The sequence below is a fragment of the Hemicordylus capensis genome, chromosome 3 (assembly GCF_027244095.1).
Source record: "Hemicordylus capensis ecotype Gifberg chromosome 3, rHemCap1.1.pri, whole genome shotgun sequence".
NCBI classification, from domain to species: domain Eukaryota; kingdom Metazoa; phylum Chordata; class Lepidosauria; order Squamata; family Cordylidae; genus Hemicordylus; species Hemicordylus capensis.
In genome coordinates, this window is record NC_069659.1 from 28,802,416 (window position 1) to 28,825,821 (window position 23,406).

Consider the following 23,406-nt stretch of genomic DNA (forward strand, 5'->3'; position numbering starts at 1 on the left):
GCATAATGGAAACAACCCACATGTTCTGCCTTGAAAAGTATAAATGGAAATGAATATTGAAAGATACATCCACTTCACACAAATACTTGATGCTTTACTGGGGAGAATAAAACACTTTGTTCCTGTTAAACATGGGGTTTGATTGGTAACTGAAGTTACCAATCAGTTAATATCATGTGTGCCTGATGCAAAAACACATAATTAGCATTTCTCTCTTTCTCAGCTTTATTTTCCAAAAAGAATGATTGTTTTATAACACAGAGCAGATGCATAAGAACCTGCAGAAAATCACTGAAACTGAGGACTGATTAATGTAATGTTTTCACAAAGTTGGGTGCACGGGAACTCTGCCCAACTCTTCCAGCCAACATCCAACACATGCGCTCAAGCATTGCTACCTATATTACCTATCCAAGGACCCCCTGACCAAGAAACAATCACTTTGATGAGAGAGCAGAATGCCCTTGAGCATGCCCTTGGCCTGCAGCTAGAGTGTGGTCCACCAGTGGGCTGCTTGCCCATTTCCAAAAGATTTATCTTGAATTTTCACCAAGAATGTTGGACTAAGTGGGCCTTGATCTGATCCAACAAGGATCTTTTTAGTGACTGACATTCTGAGCAGTACATAACAGGAGCTTAGAAATACATAACCGGAGTGGAACATAGGAAACTGCCATATACTGAGTCAGACCATTGGTCTATCTAGTTCAGTATTGTCTTCACAGACTGGTAGCGGCTTCTCCAAGGTTGCAGGCAGGAATCTCTCTCAGCCCTAACTTGGAGATGCCAGGGAACTTGGAACCTTCTGCTCTTCCCAGAGCAGCTCCATCCCCTGAGGGGAATAGCTTACAGTGCTCACACATCAAGTCTCCCATTCAGATGCAACCAGGGCAGACCCTGCTTAGCAAAGGGGACAGGTCATGCTTGCTACCACAAGACCAGCTCTCCTCTCCTGTGCAGGAGTCTGCTGTGGAGTTCAGCTCAGCATAATGCTGATGAGGCAAATGTGTGCAGAGGGGGAAGGGATAGCAATTCTTGTTGCTCTCTTCTCCCTACAACAGTACTTTTTGACTTCAGAAATATGTCCTTTAGGCTGCACAATCTCCAGGGACATATTTCTGAAGTCAGGGAGTACTTTTGTAGGGAGGAGGCAGCAAAAATCACTACCCCTTCCCCTCCATGTGTGTTTGCCTGCTCAGTAACACATTGGACTGAGCTGCACTGCAGACTCTTGTATAGACACAGCTCCCATTACATACTTCTAACACTGTTCAGAACGTCAGTCACTCTTCTTAAGCAAAAGTGAAAACTCAGGATTACTTAACACAGATTAGTTGTGCCCGGCTTCTGGTGTAGCATAATAGCTGCAAATCAGGAAGTCCCCAGCTGGAGTCTCACCTTTGCCATGAACTTCATAGGTGTCCTTTGGCAAGCAACCTCAGCCCCCATCTGCAGTATGGGGCTAATACAGGTAGACCTTGCTATATGTGGATCCAGCATCCGCAGTTTCATGTATCTGCAGTTGGGTAATTGACACCTGACCACAGCATACACTTTTTAAAAAACAGCATACATGCTGTTAATTTCATGTATCCATCGTTTGGAGACTGCTGGAAATGACCTCGGAGGTCATTTCCATTCTCCATTTTGTCAAATAGAGCTATTTTGTGGCTCATCCAGCTTTAAATTTTTTTGTGGCTCATCTAGTTTTAAAAAACATTTTTTCCCATGAAAAAAGGAAGATTTTGGACTTCTGGGGGGTCATTACTGGATTGCTGGAGGCCCGCAGAACACGATAGGGCATATTTCACCCTTTTTGAGCATTTTCCACATTATTTTGGGGTCTCCTGGAACCTAACCCCTGCGATCCCAAAGACTTAATGACTCTGCATTCTTGGTTTCCTTATCTGCAGTAATTGTGGAGAACGGAACCCCCACGAATACCAAGGTTCACCTGCAATGCTGACTTACCAAAAAGGCTTGTTCTGGAAATATCAGCAAAATAACATATGTGAAGCACTTTGAACACTCTGAAGCAGGGGCAGGTAACCTTGGCTCTCCAGCTGTTGTTGAACTACAACTCTCATCATCTCCAGCCAGCATTGCCTACCCCTGCTCTAGAGCACTGTATAAGTGCTGTAATAATAGTTGCTGGCAATGCTTATTTTGTAAAAACTTAAACTTCATTGGTGGAACACAAGGATTCTATTTTTTTAAATGCAGATAATGCAAAACTAAAGTCAATCCAACTTGGCTCTAGGGCATGAACAGTCTTCAGTTCTTTCCCACTCCTCTGTTCCCACTCCACTCCCACTCCACATTTCTTTCCACTCCACTGGCTGAAGCCAAATGCATTCAGGCGTTTGGCTTCAGCCAGTCTCATGGGATGTGGTAGCAGCAGCTGAGAAGACAAACACCCCCCTTCTCCACTGATGGCTCCTCTCTTCCTCTTTATCCCCCTTTTCTTGACAGTGCTTTTTTGCTGCCTTTGCTAGATACCTCCAAAGTTGCTGACCCCTCTGTCCTCTTCCATTCCCTTTCAACCCTATGGCTGTACTTTGCTTTCCTGTTTCCTCCATGTTTCCTTTCATCCAGTCCTACCTTGAGGGGGCATGTTCAGATCACTGAACACAGAAAAGTTTCCCTGTAAAAATCCTGTAATTGCAGGATGGCTGAAGGGCACTTCGAAGATTGGATTTCCCCCACCTCTTCAATGAATTATTTAGGTGAAGTGAGAATTCTAATAGAAATTAATTCTGGGCCTGTGGACTCTGGCTGAGAAAGGCTGGAGCAAATAGCATGTTAAAAGCATTTAGTATCTTGCAATATCAAACCTAACACCTCTAGGGTCAGGGTATTTTTGCTATAGAACTAGATGGGGAGGAAGGAGATTGTACCGTAACCGTAATTAAGCATCATTGTACCGTAATTAAGCATCATTGATGCCAGCTTCCAAGCACCATTTTAGTTATGTTTATTGTAGAAAGAGGAGGGCCTTAGCATCTCAACACCTTTCTCAGCTATCAGCACATGGGCCTCCTGAGAGTACCCAAGTATTTCAGGGCAGAGACCATAACAGCTGATTCTGTAGAACACCACATGCTCAGGTGTGTCTGCAGATTCCATATTCCAAGAAATCAAGAGCTGCTAGTAGTAGTATTAGCAGTAGGATATAAAGTTACTTAGCTACCGCATAACAGTTGGTCTTTGATGTGGTCTCTGTCTTCTACACAAATGGTCTATGTGCCTGCGCAGAGATCTCATCGGAATCTAAAAAGCTCAATTCTCCTGCTTTGGCTGGGAACCCCGCCCCCAGCCGCTATATGTGGCTGCACCACTCCTCTTCCCCTCTGTCTTTCATCATCCGCGCTTCAGTGAACATTGTGGAGTCTGCAGCTCGACAGCGAGTAGGATCTTTCTGTCCCCTTTTTGTTTTTCTCCCTACTTTTTGTTTCCTTTCTTTTTCTTCATTATTTCTTCATGTACTAGCGGATTTTCCTTCTTTGGAGCTCCAATCCTGGCTAGGACAGAACGTGGTAGCCAGCCGGCCTTTGGCGTTTATGCTGGGCACGACAAACTTCAAGAAATGTGTTCGATGCAGATCTAAGATCTCTTCCCCCAATATGCATACCGAGTGTCTCTTGTGCTTTGGGAAAATCCCACATTGCGAAGATCTGTCAGAAGTTTACGAAGCAGGCTCTCAAAAATAGGGCTTCTCGCCTGCGCGCAGCCCTGTGGAATCTGGCTCTCAGCACTTCCTAGTGCTGTTACTTCAATGGCTTCGGGTGAGCCTGTGTGCTTGGAGGATCTTCCTAAGCGTTCCACGCCCATGGTACCGACGTCTTCATCGATTCCCGTGACGCCAATACCGAAGAGTAAGAAGAAGAAATCGAAGTCGCCTCGTGGTTTGCCGGCGGGTCAACATCTTCCTCCTATATTGAAAAAGAAGGCTGTGTCGGTTCCTACATTGGAGGTCCCTGTGTCCAAGAAACCTAAAGTGGGTTCTGACCTTTCTACACCGAAGTCTTTGGTCTCGGTTCAGCCTGGTTCTTCTCTGGAGGAGGATTCATTGAACTTGGTTCCTGCTCGGGTTAGTTCAAGTAGAGAATACTCTGTGGCATCGGATAAACCAGGGTACGCTTCATCAGAGAGGGAAGTATATTCCCCTAGATGGCGTTCACCTCCTCAAGGACACCAGGAGCGCATCCCTCTTAGGGATTGTAGTGCTCATTGGGACTCGGAAGAGCGCTCATCTGATTACAGGCAAGACTGTACCTGGGACCATCGTGAGCACTCGTATTCGGATTGGTACCGGATGACGGAACACTATTCTCCCTTGATTGCGGTTGAGCCTTCTTATGACACTTGGCACCAGGACTCACATCTAAAGGTTTTCTTCAAAAGGAACTTCCTTTGGAGCAATGAGTTTCCTCTAGAGGAAATTTTCTTCCTCCAGAGTAATGGAATCTATGGGTGAAAATCACTAGGCTATACACATGACTGGGAGGCGTGGAAGGTGGACGGGTTGTGGGGAGGCGTGGAAGGTGGACTGCGCTGTATTTCCCTTTCCCCCAGACAATCTCCTTGCCCATGTGGCTTCGTGGCTTGGCCATGCACACGAGCAGTGCTCCCGGGATCCACATGAGTTGCCAGAGGCTGGGATAATACATCCCAGCCTCTGGGAATCCCACAAGGCACTTCAAGCAGCCTGAGCAAACACACAATCCTAGCACCGGGGTTAAGGGCATGCTCACTAAGAGCTGGGGTTAGGCTGGGCAGGGGCTCCAGGATTGGGAGTGATCCCAGAGCTTCACATGAGTAGCCTAACTCAGCTTCGGCTGCCCCAGCCTGGGTTAGGCTGCGTGTGAGAACAGTCTTACTAAGTTTTAAAGGTCTAGCGATTGTAACCAACATTCCTGGCTGTAGAACACCAGCGTTAGGGACCTGCGGGCACTACTGTGCAACCCTAGTATTGTGGAAGTTGCACATGTGGCACATTTGCAGCACTATTTCCAGTGCAAACAATGGAAATTGTGTTCCACAAGTGCCTGTATGCTCGTTTAGGTCACTGCGCAACTTATCGCCTCTACAGGAAGTTCCGCAGCACAGTTTGCCACGTGGAATGTTGGCCTGGATTTCTAAAATGTTCACCCTTAAAATTAACTGTGTCAGTCCAAAAGAGCTTTTTATTCAGAACATTCTAGAAACCATTGGCAAGGGAAGGTGCCTTTGAACAGTTGAACATGAGAGCATTGAGTCTGCCACAGTGACTGTATGCATGAATTTTGCAGGCGTAGGCTGTGAAAAACAGAAGCCACGCTTTGTATTTAAAAATATGCAGTAGCTTGGAAGGAAAACTACCAAGATGTCAGGCTTCATCCTTTCCTTTCCAGCACAACTAGGTGTTTTCTTTGCAGATTTAGCACTTCAGCCTATTTGGGGGAGGAGGGGGGAACAGGACTCACTGTCTTCCAGTTAGGAGCGTCCTACCAGCTGCATTCTAGCTGGAGGTTCTTTTTTTTTCATTAGGCAAGGAAAACCATCAACGGATTCTTCAATGCCAGCTGCTTCCTTCAATGACCCTGTAAAACCTTTTGTATCACCCAAGTCCTTCTCCAAAGGCTAGATTCTTTAGTGCATCCATACTGAACATTTCCCAGGGCTCAGTGAATCATCTTTTTTTCTGAAAGGCCTTTAAAATATTTTGTGGATAGCTTTGTGAAAGATTTATCGTTGCTTCAGGTGCTGTATAAAAATCTCATCTCTTACATGGTTTATGCCGTTGCTATTCCTGCCACAATATTGCCACTCTAGTCTCAATCTTTTACCTGTTAGATGCCTCCATGTCTCTTACGATTGATGGCACAGGGAGATCCCATTCTTTCCTTCGGAAACTGGATTGCCATACAGTTCTGAAGAGCAGCCTCTGTACAATTACCATTTGTTATGAACAGCAGATCTCAACAGGTGTTTAGCTTGACTGTATGGGGCCATTCACATGACCGGGAGGGCGGGCGGGGAGGCTGATCCAACTCCCCTCCCCCCACCCCGACAACCAAAGAAATGTTCCTGGGAGCATGGACTGTGCATCCAGATAATCCATGCTGTATCATGCAACGTGGAGCTCCAGTGGTCGGCACAACATGTCCTGGTCTCCAGATATCCCACAATGCACTGTGCGACATGCACGGTGCATTGGTGGATTCCCCCAGGAGACAGGTGCTCTAGGCGTCTTTCTCTGTGTCCGCTGGGGCTGAATGCATTTTATTTATTTATTTATTTATTTTTGCATTTATATACCGCCTTTCGTTAAAAAGATAACCCCAAGGCGGTTTACAAAAGTTAAAAACATACAATAAAAAGACAATAAAAACATCATGTTAAAAATATAAAAACATAAAAACAGGCATAAAAACAATACAACAAATACAACAAATAAAAACACAAAGAAGCTGCAGTAGAAAACGATCATGTAAAAGCCTGGGTAAAAAGCCAAGTCTTTAAAAGCTTTCTAAAAGCCGTGATGGAGTCCGAGGAACGAATGGCCACTGGGAGAGCATTCCAGAGTCTGGGGGCAGCAACAGAGAAGGCCCTGTCCCGAGTGCACGACAGCCGGGCCTCCCTCATTGTCGGCACCCGGAGCAGGGCCCCCTCAGACGTCCTTGTCAAGCGGGCAGCAACCCGTGGGAGCAGGCGGTCCCTCAGATACCCCGGGCCCAAACCATTTAGGGCTTTAAAGGTCAAAACCAGCACCTTGAATTGGACCCGGAAACGAACCGGCAGCCAGTGCAGCTCTTTCAAAATGGGGGTGATATGTTCCCAACGGGCAGCTCCGGATAAAACCCTCGCTGCCGCGTTTTGCACTAGCTGCAGTTTCCGGATATTCTTCAAGGGCAGCCCCACGTAGAGCGCGTTACAGTAATCCAGCCGCGACGTGACTAAGGCGTGGGTAACCGTGGCCAGATCTGCCTTCTCGAGAAAGGGACGCAGCTGGCGCACCAGCCGAAGCCGTGCAAAGGCACCCCTAGCCACCGCCTCCACCTGAGCTTCCAAAAGCAGAGCCGGGTCCAGTAGTACCCCCAAGCTGCGTACTTGCTCCTTCAAGGGGAGTGCAACCCCATCCAGAACCGGTAAAATCTCCTCATCCCGATTGGCTCTCCTACTGACCAACAGTACCTCCGTCTTATCCGGATTCAATTTCAGTTTGTTAGCCCACATCCAACCCATCACGGCCTCCAGCCCCCGATTCAGGACATCCACCGCCTCCCTAGGATCAGATGACAAGGAGAGATAGAGCTGAGTGTCATCCGCATATTGCTGACAACTCAGTCCAAATCTCCGGATGACCTCTCCCAGCGGCTTCATGTAGATGTTAAACAGCATGGGGGACAAGACCGATCCCTGCGGGACCCCACAGGCCAACGGCCACGGGGCCGAGCAGTAGTCCCCCAGCACCACCTTCTGAACCCTCCCCTCAAGAAAGGACCGAAACCACTGCAACGCAGTGCCTCCGATTCCCATACTCGAGAGGCGGCCCAGAAGGATACCATGGTCGATGGTATCGAACGCCGCCGAGAGGTCCAGCAGAACCAACAGGGACGCACTCCCCCTGTCTAGTTCCCGGCGTAGGTCATCCACTAGGGCGACCAAGGCAGTCTCAGTCCCATACCCGGGACGGAAGCCAGATTGAAAAGGGTCCAGATAATCCGTATCATCCAAGACCCTCTGCAGCTGGGACGCCACCACACGCTCCATCACCTTGCCCAGAAAGGGGAGGTTGGACACAGGTCTATAGTTGTCCAGGCTGGAGGGATCAAGGGAGGGCTTTTTTAATAGAGGTCTTACCACCGCCTCCTTAAGGCACGATGGCATCCTGCCCTCCCTTAATGAAGCATTAACGATCACCTCCAGCCATCTACCTGTCCCCTCCCTGGCAGCTTTTATTAGCCATGAAGGGCAAGGGTCAAGAGCGCACGAAGTCGCCCGCACACTGCCCAGGATCTTGTCCACATCCTCAGGCCGCAGCAACCGAAAAGAATCCAACACAACGGGACCAGATGGTACCAAAGGCACGTCTGCCGGAACTGCCAAAACTCTGGAGTCCAGGTCAGCACGGATGCAAGCGAATTTATCTGCAAAGCGACAGGCAAACCGATCACAAAGAGCTGTAGATGGCTCCTCCCCCATTGTCTGGGGGGATGTGTGGAGCAAGGTTTTCACCACACGAAACAGCTCTGTTTGTCTGCACTGAGCAGACGCAATGGAGGCGGAGAAAAAGCATTTCTTCGCCGCCCCCACCGCCACGGCATAGTCCCTAAAATGGGCTCTAGCCCGTGTTCGGTCGGATTCGTGACGACTCTTCCTCCAGCGTCGCTCCAGCCGTCGCCCGAGTTGCTTCATCGCCCTAAGCTCCGAGGAAAACCAAGGAGCCGAACGGGCTCCACCAAGCCGGAGAGGGCGCTTGGGGGCAACCGTGTCAACAGCCCGGGCCATCTCTCCATTCCAGAGATCAACCAAGGCCTCGACAGGGTCACCAGCTCTGGACACTGGAAACTCCCCGAGGGCTGTCTGAAATCCAAGCGGATCCATAAGCCTCCGGGGGCGGACCATCTTAATCGGCCCACCACCCCTGCAGAGGGTAGACGGAGCAGTCAAACTAAACCCCACCAGGTGATGATCTGTCCATGACAAGGGAGTGGTCTCAAATTCCCCCACCTCCAGATCATTTATTTCCCGGTCGGCAAAAACCAGATCCAGAGTGTGTCCCGCCACGTGGGTAGGGCCCGATACCAATTGAGACAGGCCCATGGTTGCCATGGAGGCCATGAAATCCTGAGCCGCACCCACTAGGGGGGCCTCAGCGTGGACATTGAAATCCCCCAAAACAATAAGCCTAGGGGAACCCAAAGCCACCTCCGAGACCACCCCCGCCAGCTCAGGTAGGGAGACTGAAGTGCAGCGGGGTGGTCGGTACACCAGCAGAATCCCCAGCCTATCTCGGAGGCCCACCCTCAAGGACAAACACTCAAAATTCTGAGATTGCCTGACCGGGCACCTGGAAACGGGAAGAGTCTCACGAAAGATGACTGCAACGCCTCCTCCCCGACCCTCGAGGCGGGGCTGCTGCACGATCTGGAAACCTGGAGGACAAAGCTGAGAGAGACCAACCCCGCCCAGCGGATCCAACCAGGTCTCCGTCACGCATACCAGGTCAGCACGCTCATCCACAATCAGATCGTGGATAAGAGATGTTTTTGTGTTAACTGACCTGGCATTCAGCAGCAGCACCCTAATCCTCGAAGGAGTGTTCCCAGAGCTCCCTAGGGTCAGAGGGTTGGGAGAAGGGCCGGAAAAAGGAACAGGCCTCAATTGCCAGGACCGATTTCCCCTGTAACGGCCTGCCGAACTCCCACCGCCATACCTCCCTCTGCCCGCTACCCGTGATATTGCCGCCCCCACTCCAGACCCACTTTTTTGCTCCCCCAGGCACATCTCCCCAGAATAAACCACCACGGCTTCTTGGCTTAATAAAAAACCAAGACCAGACTTGCGTGATCTCCAGCTAGCTTCTTGATTGTGGGAAGACAGTTCTTCAGGGCAGAAGGAAAAGATCTTCAGGGCCCCAGGCAGCTCACCCCACGGCTGAGAGCCCTTGTGCTCTCGCCCTTCGGCTCACGCCAAGAGGCTCACGCCCCTGGCCCAGCCTGAGCTTTAAAGCCACAGAGTCAGCCCCACAGATGGAACACACCTGAAGAAAGGTAGGGCAGAAGCAGAAACACAGTCACTGCCAGCCCAAGATCTTCCCTCTTCCCTTCTTCAGGCCCTGGCCCAGCCTGAGCTTTAAAGCCACAGAGTCAGCCCCACAGATGGAACACACCTGAAGAAAGGTAGGGCAGAAGCAGAAACACAGTCACTGCCAGCCCAAGATCTTCCCTCTTCCCTTCTTCAGGCCCTGGCCCAGCCTGAGCTTTAAAGCCACAGAGTCAGCCCCACAGATGGAACACACCTGAAGAAAGGTAGGGCAGAAGCAGAAACACAGTCACTGCCAGCCCAAGATCTTCCCTCTTCCCTTCTTCAGGCCCTGGCCCAGCCTGAGCTTTAAAGCCACAGAGTCAGCCCCACAGATGGAACACACCTGAAGAAAGGTAGGGCAGAAGCAGAAACACAGTCACTGCCAGCCCAAGATCTTCCCTCTTCCCTAGTGAACACACAATCCCGGAGCCTGGGTTAAAGGCTCGCTCAGGCTTTTCACCTCAGCTAAAAGCTGGGTTTAAAAGCTGGGCTAGGTGTTGATGCTCTGCCGGGATCAGGCCTGATCGTGGCAGTTCTCTTGCATAGCATAACCTGGTCTGGGCTTCCCTAGACTGGGTAAGGGTGCGTGTGAGAACAGCCTCACTGTCTTTTCTCAACAAAAATTCAGGCTTATCTCATGGAAAGCTTAAAGGATAAATATTCAATGATACAAGGGAAAGGGATTGTTTTTAAACCAGATATGCAGAGGCTGATATGCAGGCTAACACTGCTAGTGCAAATAGGTTGCACACTAGTGGAAGGATTTTTAGCTCGTTCCATTAAATCAGGAGCTAGTTCAAACTAGGGTTTAACCAATGCAATAGTATACTTGTGTAACCTGTGGTGTGCCGCTATGAAACCTCTTCCTCAGTCCGTATGTGTGGCAGGGGATTATGCAACACTATCATGTTGTGAAACACTTGCACAAGTAGACTGCGATCACACAGTTGTGAACTTCCTCAGCTACAGAACCTTCATACATGTGTAGATCTTTGATGATTGCACTAGGATTAGAAATTGGGGTGGACTTTACCCCATTTGAGAAATAAAAATAATAAAATGTTTTCGCTTTTAAAATTTTTTATTGGTTTTTACAATATCTTAACAATCCCGTTACATCTAATTAAGTAAATATTGACTTCCCGCTCACCAATCTGCGTGATTCATTAACTATACAAGTCAACCATTGCTATAGTAATTCAAAACATATATCCTACACATTGCAAACTCGATTTTACTCTACCCAACCTGCTATTATTACTAAATTTCAAACCCTGCTGAAAGGTCCATATTAGAAAAATTGTTCTATAAGTATAGTAAGAATGGTTTCCAATCTTCTTTAAAAGATTCCAAGTTTTCATCGCTTATCAGTACTGTAAGTTTTGCCATCTCAGCGTATTCCAAAATTTTTATCAACCAATCTTCTTTTGAGGGCATTTCATTGTCCTTCCATTTCTGCGCATATACTATTCTAGCCGCCATGGTTGCATACATAAAAAATGTTAAATTTCTTCTGGAAAACTCTCCTTGCATTATTCCCAGCAGGAAGGATTCTGGCCTCTTGGGAAATGTCATTTAAAAATTTTTCTTCAACTCATTATATATCATATCCCAAAAGGCCTTTGCCTTCCCGCAAGACCACCACATATGAAAAAAAGTTCCTTCGCAATGTCCACATTTCCAACATTTGTTTGGAACATTTTTATACATTAATGATAATTTTTTGGGTGTCAAATACCACCTGTACATCATCTTATAATAATTTTCTTTTAAAGTATAACATGCAGTGAACTTTAAATCCATTTCCATAATTTTTCCCAAGCTGCCATATCTATACTATGACCCACATCTTGAGCCCATTTTGTCATAGTCATTTTAACCACTTCATCTCTTGTCTCCTCCAAAAGAAACAGCTTATACATCTTAGAGACTAATTTTTCATCATTTTCACACAGCTCCTTCTCAAATCTCGACATTTGATCCTCAAATCCAACTTTAAGATGCTTCTTATAAACTTCATTTAACTGATGGTACTGAAACCAGTTACTAACCAAATTTTGTACTTCAATTAGTTTTTAAATTTACAGCCCTTTTCTTGGAAACATAAATCCCTATAGGTACCCCAAAATAATAAAATGTTTTCAATGCTCTGTAATCGTCTTCCAGGTCAGGATCAGTCTTAATGAGGCTACATGCTCTGTGGTGATTCATCCACAACCCCCTCGTAATCTTATCTAAAAGTGCCCTTTTTATTAATATAGCTATTAGGGTATAAACACCCTCTATTGGATATTTCTTTACTCCTTCCTATATACAGTTAAATAGTAATAAGATGCTGGTTTTCTACTGTGCAGTCATGCTTAATGCCACCAACTACATTTTTTAAAAGTCTTTGGGTAATTTGGGGTACTTGTTACCCCAATACCAGATTTATATAGTGCACTTGTAGTCTCCTTGGGGTTCTATATACCCCCAAACTGTTTGTAGACTGGCTTGAGGAGAGTGATCAGTTATTCCATTAGGAATCTAGGAAAGAACTATATTGATTTAACTAAGAGTTCATTCAGAAACAACTCCATTTTCTCCTTTTCTTTTCCCTCCCTTTTCCTTTCTGACTCCATCCTACAAACTCTCTACAGCAGGGATTCTCAACGGTGGGTCCCCATATGTTCTTGGACTTCAACTCCCATAATCCCCAACCCCAGTGGCCTTTGGTTGGGGATTATGGGAGCTGAAGTCCATTAATATCTGGGGACCCAATGTTGAGAATTCCTGTCTACAGGATCCCCACTGGGACAAACTTCTAAACAAAACATAAACATTTTGTGGGGTCTCTTTGACTCCTCACACTGTCATTGCATAGTTCTTTCATATTAAGAGGGGGTAGATGGGTGAAATACCACAGGTCATTAACCTCATTAAGGTTGAACCTGACTTGGAAGATTAAGTTGCAGAACACTGATCACAATGTTTTATGATTTGTCAGTTTCTCAAATGCAGTACAATCAACCCCATTTTCCACTGAGGTTTAAGGAATGTATAGACTACCTTTTTGACATTAAAAACGCCTCATGGGGATTACCAAAGGAGAGAATGAAACTCTCAGTAAAATCATAAAATAAAGAAGCTGACAATAGCATGATAAAAACAGCAGAATAATAGAATAACCGTAATTTTAAAAGCAGCTAAAACAAAACAAGATACAGTAAAATAAAGGGACCCTAAATATTATTAAAAGTAAAAATGCACAGGCTTGATTTCTTCTGGTGCCCAATGAGGGTGTCAGGCAAACTTCTTTCTAGGAGGCCTGACTCAAGATCAGAGATGAAGAGGCACTTCACATGATTCGTGTGGAACGCCTTACTGGGCTCTCCCTGCAGACTTACTGGGCTCTCTCCAGATTGGCCACCCACACAACTACTGGCTCTGTCACAGAGCCGGTGGGGGTTGCAGGGATCGGGGGACACCTGGTCCCCGGAAGTCCCACACAAATGCATGGGGCATTCTGGAGAGACCCCTGGTCGGAGGTCTACTCGTGTGTCGCTGTGCTGTAGGGACACACAAGCATAAAAACAAGATTAATGGAGCACTCACTCCATTAACCTTGCTTAAGGGGAGGGGGATTTAGGTGGGCTAGCTGCCTTGGAACCACCAGGCTCGCCCAGTAGTTCCCACAATCACTAGAAAGCAGCTCCCTTAGCGCGCTTGCTAGTGATTGTGGGAATAGCTTCGAAGGGTTGCTAACAGAGAGGCTGGATGACAACATAACAGAATGTCCAAATCTGGACTCAAATGGCCATTTGTATGCTGTGCTGATATAATGATTTCACTCAGAAGTTATTTGTGCCCATGGTGATTGGTTTCAGATATATATATATATGATGTGTGCCTACAGCTGATATAACTCAATCTACATTTTAAAGATTTTTTTTTAGGAAGTGTTGAATTGCAGTCTCGATAGATTTTTCTGCATTCACTGTAATATCTTGTTTCCCCTACAAATCTATCAACTCTCTTTTTGGCAGCCCTGGACTTATCTTGCTTTGGAACTAGCTGGGACACCTGCTGCTGCATCCCACAGTATCCGTTCAGCTGGTATATGTGCAAATAGTTGTGGTTTGTTTTTTTGTATACAGGTTCCCTAAGTCTCCAGCAGTCATGCCTACCGAGCAAATTGACCTTTCAAAGGCATTTCTATGCTTCCTGCTGCTTATGAAACAAGGAGGCCTTGCACACGACCTCTCTGGGGAGGGCAGATGGGCTATGGGGAAGGCAGGAGCTTTCCTGCCTTCCCTGGCAGATGTGTGGCCTCCGTCCTCCCCTCCGCCACAGGATGTGCCTACACGAGTGGCAGCACAGCAAAGAAGACTTCCTGCTCCCGCCTCCCAGAGTGCCCCAGGGCATGAGCACAGCAGCTGCTCTCGTCATAGCTGCCACCATTCTTGGAGTAGCCACTCCTTCCCCCTGGCTTCCTGCCAGAAATGGCAGTGGACCGTAGGGAAGCTGTTTAACCTGGCGGCAATCGCCCTGACAATTGCTGGCTGAGGTTAAGTGAACCATAGGCTCATAAGTTCTCTTAACCTAAGCTAAACGCTGGGTTTGAAAGCCCTAGCCAGGTTAAGCTGTGAGTGTGAATACCCCTGTTGCATGGAGAAACAATATACTGTAGCTTTAATTTCATTCATATTATAATAATTTGAATTATTTGCGTTTCCCAACATCTAGCCATTAAGAAAATTACTAGGTTCCTTCGTAATGTTGATGAAAAAGTAAAACAATCTCAACATTATTTCACTAAAATTATGTCATGAGTTATACCCACTGCTTGAAATAATTCATGCTCTATTATTCTCTTTCTTTCCCTCTTCCTACAGATTGTGAGTGTTGGAAAGCATGTTAAAGGCTACCATTACATCCTTGCAAACCTGGTAAGAACCTTTTTTTACAATTACATTAGCTAGTAAAAAGTTCCATGTCCCTGTCAAACTGAGACTCTGTGGTGTTCTCAATGGAGAGCATTACATGGATAGCCTGGCCTGCCAGCTTAATCTCATTGATGTTAATTGTAGTGTTGACCTGACGCAGGTATTGAAAAATAACAGTTTGTGTTTACTTAGAGCTGAAATGTGTGTACAGTTTTACAACATAATGCAAAGTCAAACATTGAGGCTATTCACATGAGCAGCCCAACCTAGGCTAGGGTAGTCCAGCCTAGGTTGGGCTGCTTGTGTGGAGCACTGGGTAGGGGTGTGCACAAAACTGGTTTTCCCAGTTTAGAACCGGACTCAAACCGAACTGGACATGTTCAGTTTCCCCCTGCAAACAGACTCCTTGGCTTGAATTCGAGCCAGTCAGGGATTCTAAAGGTTTTTTGTTTTTGTTTTTAAATTAACACTTACCCCCTCTAGGGCAGGGGTGCTGCCTGTAGTCTCAAATAGCCTGGTTCAGGATGATTTTTGCCCGTTTCTGGGCCTCTCTGCGCTGATGATGGCCATTTTGGAGGCTGCCACGCATGCACCCTGGCCCACTGCATGGCCCTCAACCCCAGGTCTGCAAGCACACCCTTAACCCCAGGTCCGGGGTCATGTGTGTGCTCGGGCTGCATGCCGAGAGCTCCTGACTCACAGGGGAATCCCCCAGTGCACCGTGCTACTTGCATGGTGCATTTTGGGTTTCCTGGAGGCCGTGACTCATTTTTCCAGCCTCCAGTGATCCACGCTGCTTGGAGCAGTGTGGATCATGTGGGCATGCAATGGTGCAGTGAAGAGGAGACCAGTGCTTGTCTGGCAGGGGGTGGGGTAGGTTCATCTCTCCCCTACCCACCCCTGTTATGATTGTATGAACAACCTTATTTTGTTGCACTGATTGATTTTTGTAGGGATTCAAGGATATTTCTTTGGAGAGATTTATGCATGGAGGAGCCAATGTCACAGGGTTCCAGCTAGTGGATTTCAACACACCTATGGTTGCCAAACTCATGCAACGGTGGAAGAAACTTGACCAGAGAGAATACCCAGGATCAGAGACTCCTCCTAAGGTACTGGTCTGTAGCATGACAGCCATCCAAATAAGCTAACTTAAACTATGCATGCTTATCACTTTAGTTTAGAATAGGCAATTATTTGCCTCAAACGACAATCACTGCAGTTGTCTATGCTGTCCACTTCCTAGGGCCAATGTGCACAACAGAACTGACATGAGGAAAACAAGGCTTGGCTGGATCTTTCCCAAGCTGGGCAATCTGTTTAAGCAACAGTTTAAGCAACAATCAGTTTAATCAGTTAATATCCTGCTTGATTGGGAACATGGGTAGCTACCTTATACTGAGTCAGACCATTGGTCCATCTAACTCAGTATTGTCTATACTTACTGGCAGCAGCTCTCCAAGATTTCAGGCAGGAGTCTCTCCCAGCCCTACCTAGAGATGCCAGGGATCGAACCTGGGAACTTCTACATGCAAACCAGATGCTCTTACACTGAGCTATGTCTCCATATCCAAAGGGGAATCTGTTACAGTGCTCACATGTAGTCACCCATCCAAATGCAAACCATGGCAGATATGGCTTAGCAAAGAGGACCGTTCATGCTCGCTGCCACAAGACCAGCTCTAAAAAGGTGCCACCAATTAGTCAGGCATCAATTTGTTCATTTTGTGTGTAAATGATTTTTAAAACAATTACTGTACTTGCAAAAATGGTGAGTGGCAGGCTTCATCATAGAAGAGTCCCTCTGCCTTTTCTCTTCCATGGGAGAAAATACCTCTTCTAAAATGGTGGTTGCTGCAACTCATGTGTTACCAGATAATGTAGGAATGGCTGTAGTGGCATCTTAGTGTTTGTGGTAATGGTTCCTACATAACAAGGTGCCAGCTTCAGTAGAGGGACATTGGTAATGTACACAATTTTTTTAAAAAACATCAGCAAGTAATTGATTAAAAGGCAGATGACTGAACTTTATCCATTGATAGCTCTGCTTAAAAATAGGCAGCAAAGAAAAGAGCCTTGGAGCAATACAGAGGAATGGTTGACATCTCTTTAAAGCCCTGCCCTATTCTATGACATTGTGGATGCATATCCTGCAAGCCAAAGATTCAGGCAGGCAGCATCTGACTGTTTATAATGAATACTTTCCCACAACTTATATAGGCCTTGAATATATTATATTTTCCATCTTACATTTCCATTGCTCTTATTGGCTAACCACAAGGATTTTTAATGAGCAAATAAATACTAAATGCTTATAGATGAATATTTAAAGTATCCCATCACTCCATCTCTTTTATTTATTATTCTAAGTATCCTTCTTGAACAGTAGTTCCTTCTTCCATTTTGTTGGGGCTGCTGCTTACACATAGGTGTCTGGAAGACTCAAACATATATTTGAGATAAGTGGAAATGGCCAGTTTTAATTCCAGTCCTTCTGGCAGCCATTTGCTGGTATTGTGCATTAATACAATTTCACGACTGATGTAAAATGCTCAAACATAAATCTCCTGCCATCCATACTGAGAGAGAAACGTATGCTTCCATTAGAAATTCCATTAACTAAGCCTCACCAATTGAGGGATGAAATGTTTAACACTGGACCCATTTTGTTCAGAAACAAAACCATAAGACTGCTATATGTTTTCTCCTCTTGATTAGTATACCTCTGCTCTGACCTATGATGGGGTGCTTGTGATGGCTGAGACTTTCCGAAACCTTCGAAGGCAGAAAATTGATATTTCTCGGAGAGGGAATGCGGGGGATTGTCTTGCAAATCCGGCTGCCCCATGGAGCCAAGGGATTGATATGGAGAGAACGTTGAAACAGGTATGGTTAATTCAAGGCTTAACCCTAGTCCAGGGTTTCTTAACCTTGGGCTCCCAGATGTTGTTGGACTACAACTCCCATCATCCTCAGACACAAAGGCCATGTATGGGGATGATGGGAGTTGTAGTCCAACAGCATCTGGGGGCTCAAGGTTAAGAAACCCTGCTCTAGACCTTTTTTGGTGACTGTCTCCACTCAGAGCCTGGATATTAGGATGAAAGAATTTATAGTCATTCAAAGTGTCTAACACAGTGGTGGGGATTATTGTGTGTGGTTTATGTATACTGGCTGACATCCAGAGTAATGCTGTGCTGGCATAACAGGGGAGTGGCTATTTTCACCAGTCCCCGCTTCCCTCTGAAGGCTACTGTGCCTTCTGAAAATATATCCAAACATATTTTCAGGAGGCACAGTGGGCTTCAGAAGGAAGGGCTTATCAACAAAAATTGCCCCTTTCCCCTAAGTGCCAGCCCGCTATTAGTCTGGAGATTCTGCTTGTTCTTATCTTCTGACTGTTATCCCTTCGTGATCTATTTATTATTTATTGATTTGATTTGATTTGATTTGTATACCGCCCTTCCAAAATGGCTCAGGGCGGTTTGAACTATGTGATCATTATATTTCATATTGTACTATTGATTTATCTAGATTATTGAAAACTGCCTTGTGTCTACTCACAGTGAAAAGTGCAATACAACTGTTATTCTAAATAAATATTAAATCTTTATACTTTATGGTAACTTGCGATGAAGTGATTCTTGATCAGCCTATCTGTCGTCAACACCTTTTAAAAGATAGAAAGATAGGTTTTATAAAATATATTTAATGAATACATGCCTTGATTTTATTTCTGATTTTAAGGTTCGGATACAAGGGCTGACAGGCAATGTTCAATTTGACCATTATGGTCGCAGAGTCAACTATTCGATGGATGTATTTGAATTGAGAAACACAGGTCCTCGGAAGGTATGTGCCCGTTCAGTACTCCAGCCTGTTGCCAGACTTTCAGTTTGTTCGTCTTTTTATTTCTATGAAATGGTTAATTCTCTAGTAAAGAAACTGCTTGATGTTTGTACTGCTTAAATGTCATTGTCCAATACTGCAAATAAAAGAATACATTCTCATGAGCCAAGATTCAGGGTCTGTGCTTTTCATAAAGATGGGCCCTCTGTTTACTGTGCCCTTTATTTTCATGACACAACTATAGATTTAGCATTTAAATTATTCACAGGCATAATGGTTTAGAGATGCAGATAACCAGAGAGTAAGAGAAAGGCAGTGATACCCTGACAGCAGTCCAAGAAGTTACACCTGGAGAAGATTATTCAGGTGATTCAAGAAACTGATTCCCTCTTTTTTATTAATATTACTAGACATTAAGCCCGTTACATTAACGGGCGCTAGAAGAGTTGTGTAGAAATGTTTGCAGGTTTAACAGGTTGCTACGCGGACCTAGGACGCAGAGACGGTAACTACGCGCGCACGCAGTTGTGTGCGTAGTTTCCGTTGTTGCGTCCGCACGTGCCACGCATGCGCAGAACACGTGCCAGAGACACGGACGCAGGTACCTTAGGGTTTTATTATATAGGAGGATTATGCAGAGTTCTGAAGTAAAAATGCTGGAATAACAGCAAGAGAGTTTTCTGTTTGCTTTTATTTGTAATTGCAGTACAACCTTGTCAGGTAGTGGGGCGGAGGGCAGAGGGAAGCAGTTACATTAGTGTCCAGTTCTCATCTTACATTATTCCTAGTTATTTTTATATTAACAGATGAAGTTACCTTCTACCAAGCCCATCTAACTCTACATATTTTACTTTGACTGACATCAGCTCTCTGTGGTCTTTGACAGAGATCTTTCCCAGGGCAATTAAATAGTGTTGTGTTTAGTTTACTTTACTTTAGTTTACTTTAGTTTATTACAGTCATATACCAGCACAAAAGAAAAGCGCAATGACTACATAGAATTATTGTTACTGGAGGTAACAGGGATTGAACCTGGAATCTTCTTGCAAAGCAGGTGTTCTACCATTGAGTTACAACTCTTCCTAGCAAGGAAGAAGTGTACATGCAAGCCAACAAATGCACAGTTGCAGGTCTAACATTGTGTGGCCTAAACCACTGAGCAAACCCCATGCACATCTAAATATCCTTTCAAACTAATGCACAGAGGCCTGCCAAATGTTTGATTTTTTGCTGTTCAGCCACACACAAGTATTCTTATGAATGTAGTGTTCAGTGTATAGTGGAAACATTATAGGACTCAACTGATGACTGGTGGTGGGGGGAATGCTTGGGAGCCTTCAGAAAGATATTTTCCCTGAGATGCAAGGAGCAGAGGCTGATTGTGCTCATCCACTATCAGTTGGATGCATCAGTGAAGGTGGTGGTGGTATCATCTTAGGCCTTTGACTGTTCTGTTTTGCTTTCCTCGCTGTTTTTCCTTTCTGCCTAATAGTTCGTTGTAGTTTTCATGCTCCTACTCCCATAGAATTTGGTCCAATGCAAGATAAAGTGTTACCTGCTTTGTATCACACTTGTCAGATCAAGACCATATTGTATGCCTCTTTTCTTGTCCAGTTGAGCCCCTGAGAACCCTCATGCTCCTCCCTCAATCTCTACCAATGGCCAGCACCCATTCACTCTATTCTGTATTAAAAGTTCTCAAAGTAGTTTACATAGAAAGGAAGATGCTGGTTCTCTATTCCCAAAGAACTCACCATCTTTAAAATAAAAATAAAAAACACCAGAAAGCAAGATAGGCACCAGCAACAGAACAGTCACTTCAAGGACACTGTGCCAGGTGTTGAATAGGGTCATTGCTCTGCTAAATATAAAGAGATTCACCACTTTGAAAGGTGCCTCTTTGTCCAGTTAGCAGAGGTATTTTCCAGTTCTCAGTGACATTGCTCATACAATATTTGGTGGTAGTTTTTTCCCCTCTCTCCACCTTAAGTGGCGCAGCAGGGAAATGCTTGACTAACAAGCAGAAGGTTGCCGGTACGAATCCCTGCTGGTATGTTCCCCAGAATATGGGATACTGGGAAGAGGCAATGGTAAACCCCTCCTCTATTTTACCAAAGAGTCAAAATCTACTTGATGGTACACACTTTACCCTTTTTTTCTCCCACTTTGTATGTGTGCACATGCACAGAACAATAAGGAGCAAGCCCAGTGCACTGGGGGACATCAGGACCTCTAGCAGCAGGTCTTGGGGCAAAGCAGGCCTGCACAACAGTCAAACTGAATTTCTCTATTGCTGACCTTAGAACAGGAATTATATAATGGTGAATTGGAACCCATCAGTTGAGGTTGGCAAGTAAGCAGGCAAAAAACATAACTGAGGATTACTCCCCCCCCACCCCATGTTTATTTTCATCTCAGTGTTGGAAACTGGTTGATTAAATACAGGCTCCCTTAGACAAATATCTGGGAATCATAGTCCTATATCTGAGAATCATGAACCTAGAATTATAGACATAGACATATGTTGATATCTTGTCAGACAACATATTTTCAGACATATTTGGGGGGGTTTTAGGCAGCTGCAGAAGGAAGGGAAGATCACTTTTCAGTAATCTGGATCCTTAGTCTGGAACCCAGAACTGTTGCACTCACTCTTTGTTATCCATTCCTTCTTGGTATTTAATTGTGTGTCTCCTAAGGACATCAAACATAGCTCATGTGACTGAACAATTTCTGATTCAGTTTCCATGAGTGCCCCAAGGGCAACATCTTGCTGCACCCTTTGCCATAGTATTTTCTATGTTGCCTGTGATCCCCGAAGATTCTGAAAGCTTTGCTTCCTGGTATCAAATGTTTCATGGTACGGATGTGTGTGAAACGATTTTTTCAATTCAATTCAAATTCAAATTGAATCAGCTTGATTCGATTCATACTCGAATCTGCTGCCCTCGGATCAGGGTAGATTGAATTTGATTCAAATTTGGATCAATTCAGATTCAATTTTAACGGGCCATTTTGGAAATTTTTAATATATTTTTGAATTATTCGCTGGGTCAGTAGGTCATTGATCTACTGATGCAGATAATAGTCCAAAATTTTATTTAAAATTGCCTGATTGTCCAATTGTTTTGAGGGTTGGTTGGTAGGTCAGTTCAGTCATGCCATTACACCCAACCCACTTTGGTGGGGCTAGGACCTACCCATGAGAACATAGGAACAGCCCTGCTGGATCAGGCCCAAGGCCCATCTAGTCCAGCATCCTGTATCACACAGTGGTCCACCAGATGCCGCTGGAAGCCTACAGGCAGGAGTTGGGGGCATGCCCTCTCTCCTGTTGCTACTCCCCCACAGCTGGTACTCAGAGGCATCCCGCCTTTGAGGCTGGAGGTTGCCTATAGCCCTCTGACTAGTAGCTATTGACAGACCTCTCCTTCATGAAGCTATCCAAACCCCTCTTAAAGCCATCCAGGTTGTTGGCTGTCACCACATCTTCTGGCAGAGAATTCCACAAGTTGATTATGCATTGTATGAAAAAGTACTTCCATTTGCTGGTCCTAAATTTCCTGGCAATCAATTTCATGGGATGACACTTGGTTCTAGTGTTATGTGAGAGGGAGAAGAATTTCTCTCTATCCACTTTCTCCACACCATGCATGATTTTATAGACCTAATCATGTGTCCCCACAGTCGTCTTTTTTCTAAACTAAATAGCCCCAGGTGGTGTAGCCTAGCCTCATAAGAAAGGTGCTCCAATCTAGTCCCCTGATCATCTTGGTTGCCGTCTTCTGCACCTTTTCCAGTTCTACAATGTCCTTCTTTAGATGTGGTGACCAAAATTGTACACAGTACTCCAGGTGTAGCTGCACCATAGTTTTGTATAAGGGCATTATAATATTAGCCATTTTATTTTCAATCCCCTTCCTAATGATCCCTAGCATGGAATTGGCCTTTTCCACAGCGCCCACACATTGAGTTGACACTTTCAATGAGCTGTCTACCACGACCCCAAAATCCCTCTCCTGGTCAGTCACAGACAGCTCAGATCCCATCAACGTATACTTGAAGTTGGGGTTTTTCATCCCAATGTGCATCACTTTACACTTGCCAACTCTGAACCACATTTGCCATTTTTTCACCCACTCACCCAGTTTGGAGAGATCCTTTTGGAGCTTCTCAAAATCCGTTTTGGATTTCACTACCCGAAAGAGTTTCGTATCATCTGCAAATTTGGCCACCTCGCTGCTTACTCCTACTTCTAGATCATTTAGGAATAAATTAAAAAGCACCGGACCCAGTGCAAATCCCTGGGGGACCCCACTTCTTGTTTCCCTCCATTGTGAAAACTCTCCATTTATCCCTACCCTCTGTTTCCTGTCCTTCAACCAGTTAACAATCCACACATGTACTTGTCCCCTTATCCCATGACTGCTAAGTTTTCTCAGGAGTCCTTGATGAGGAACTTTGTCAAAAGCTTTTTGGAAATCTTGGTATACTATTTCAACTGGATCACCTTGATCCACACACTTGTTGACACTCTCAAAGAACTCCAAAAGGTTGGTGAGGCAAGATTGACCTTTGCAGAAGCCATGCTTGTTCTCCACCAGCAGGGCCTGTTCATCTATGTGCTTTACAAATTTATCCCTGAGGATGCTTTCCATCAATTTGCCTGGAATGGACATTAAGCTAACCGGTCTGTAATTTCCTGGATCACCCCTGGATCCCTTTTTGAAAATTGGTGTTACATTTGCTACTTTTTAGTCCTCTGGTACAGAGCCTGATTGCAGGGATAAGTTATATATTTTAGCAAGGAGGTCAGCAATTTCACATTTGAGTTCTTTGA

At 45.4% G+C, this 23,406-nt stretch overlaps 1 protein-coding gene across 9 annotated transcripts in view; it reads left to right on the top strand.

Annotated features, from left to right (window-relative positions):
• Positions 1 to 23,406, top strand: part of GRIA4 (glutamate ionotropic receptor AMPA type subunit 4) — a 366,881-nt gene that overhangs the window by 255,235 nt on the left and 88,240 nt on the right. For all 9 annotated transcript variants that reach the window (XR_008320488.1, XR_008320486.1, XR_008320487.1 and 6 more), the window contains exons 5-8: positions 14,667 to 14,720; positions 15,671 to 15,829; positions 17,436 to 17,603; positions 18,465 to 18,569. Coding sequence is in view for 6 of the 9 variants with exons in the window: in XM_053313249.1 (XP_053169224.1) it covers positions 14,667 to 14,720; positions 15,671 to 15,829; positions 17,436 to 17,603; positions 18,465 to 18,569 (486 nt within the window). In the remaining 3 variants the exon portion in view is untranslated. The remainder of the gene's footprint in view (positions 1 to 14,666; positions 14,721 to 15,670; positions 15,830 to 17,435; positions 17,604 to 18,464; positions 18,570 to 23,406) is intronic.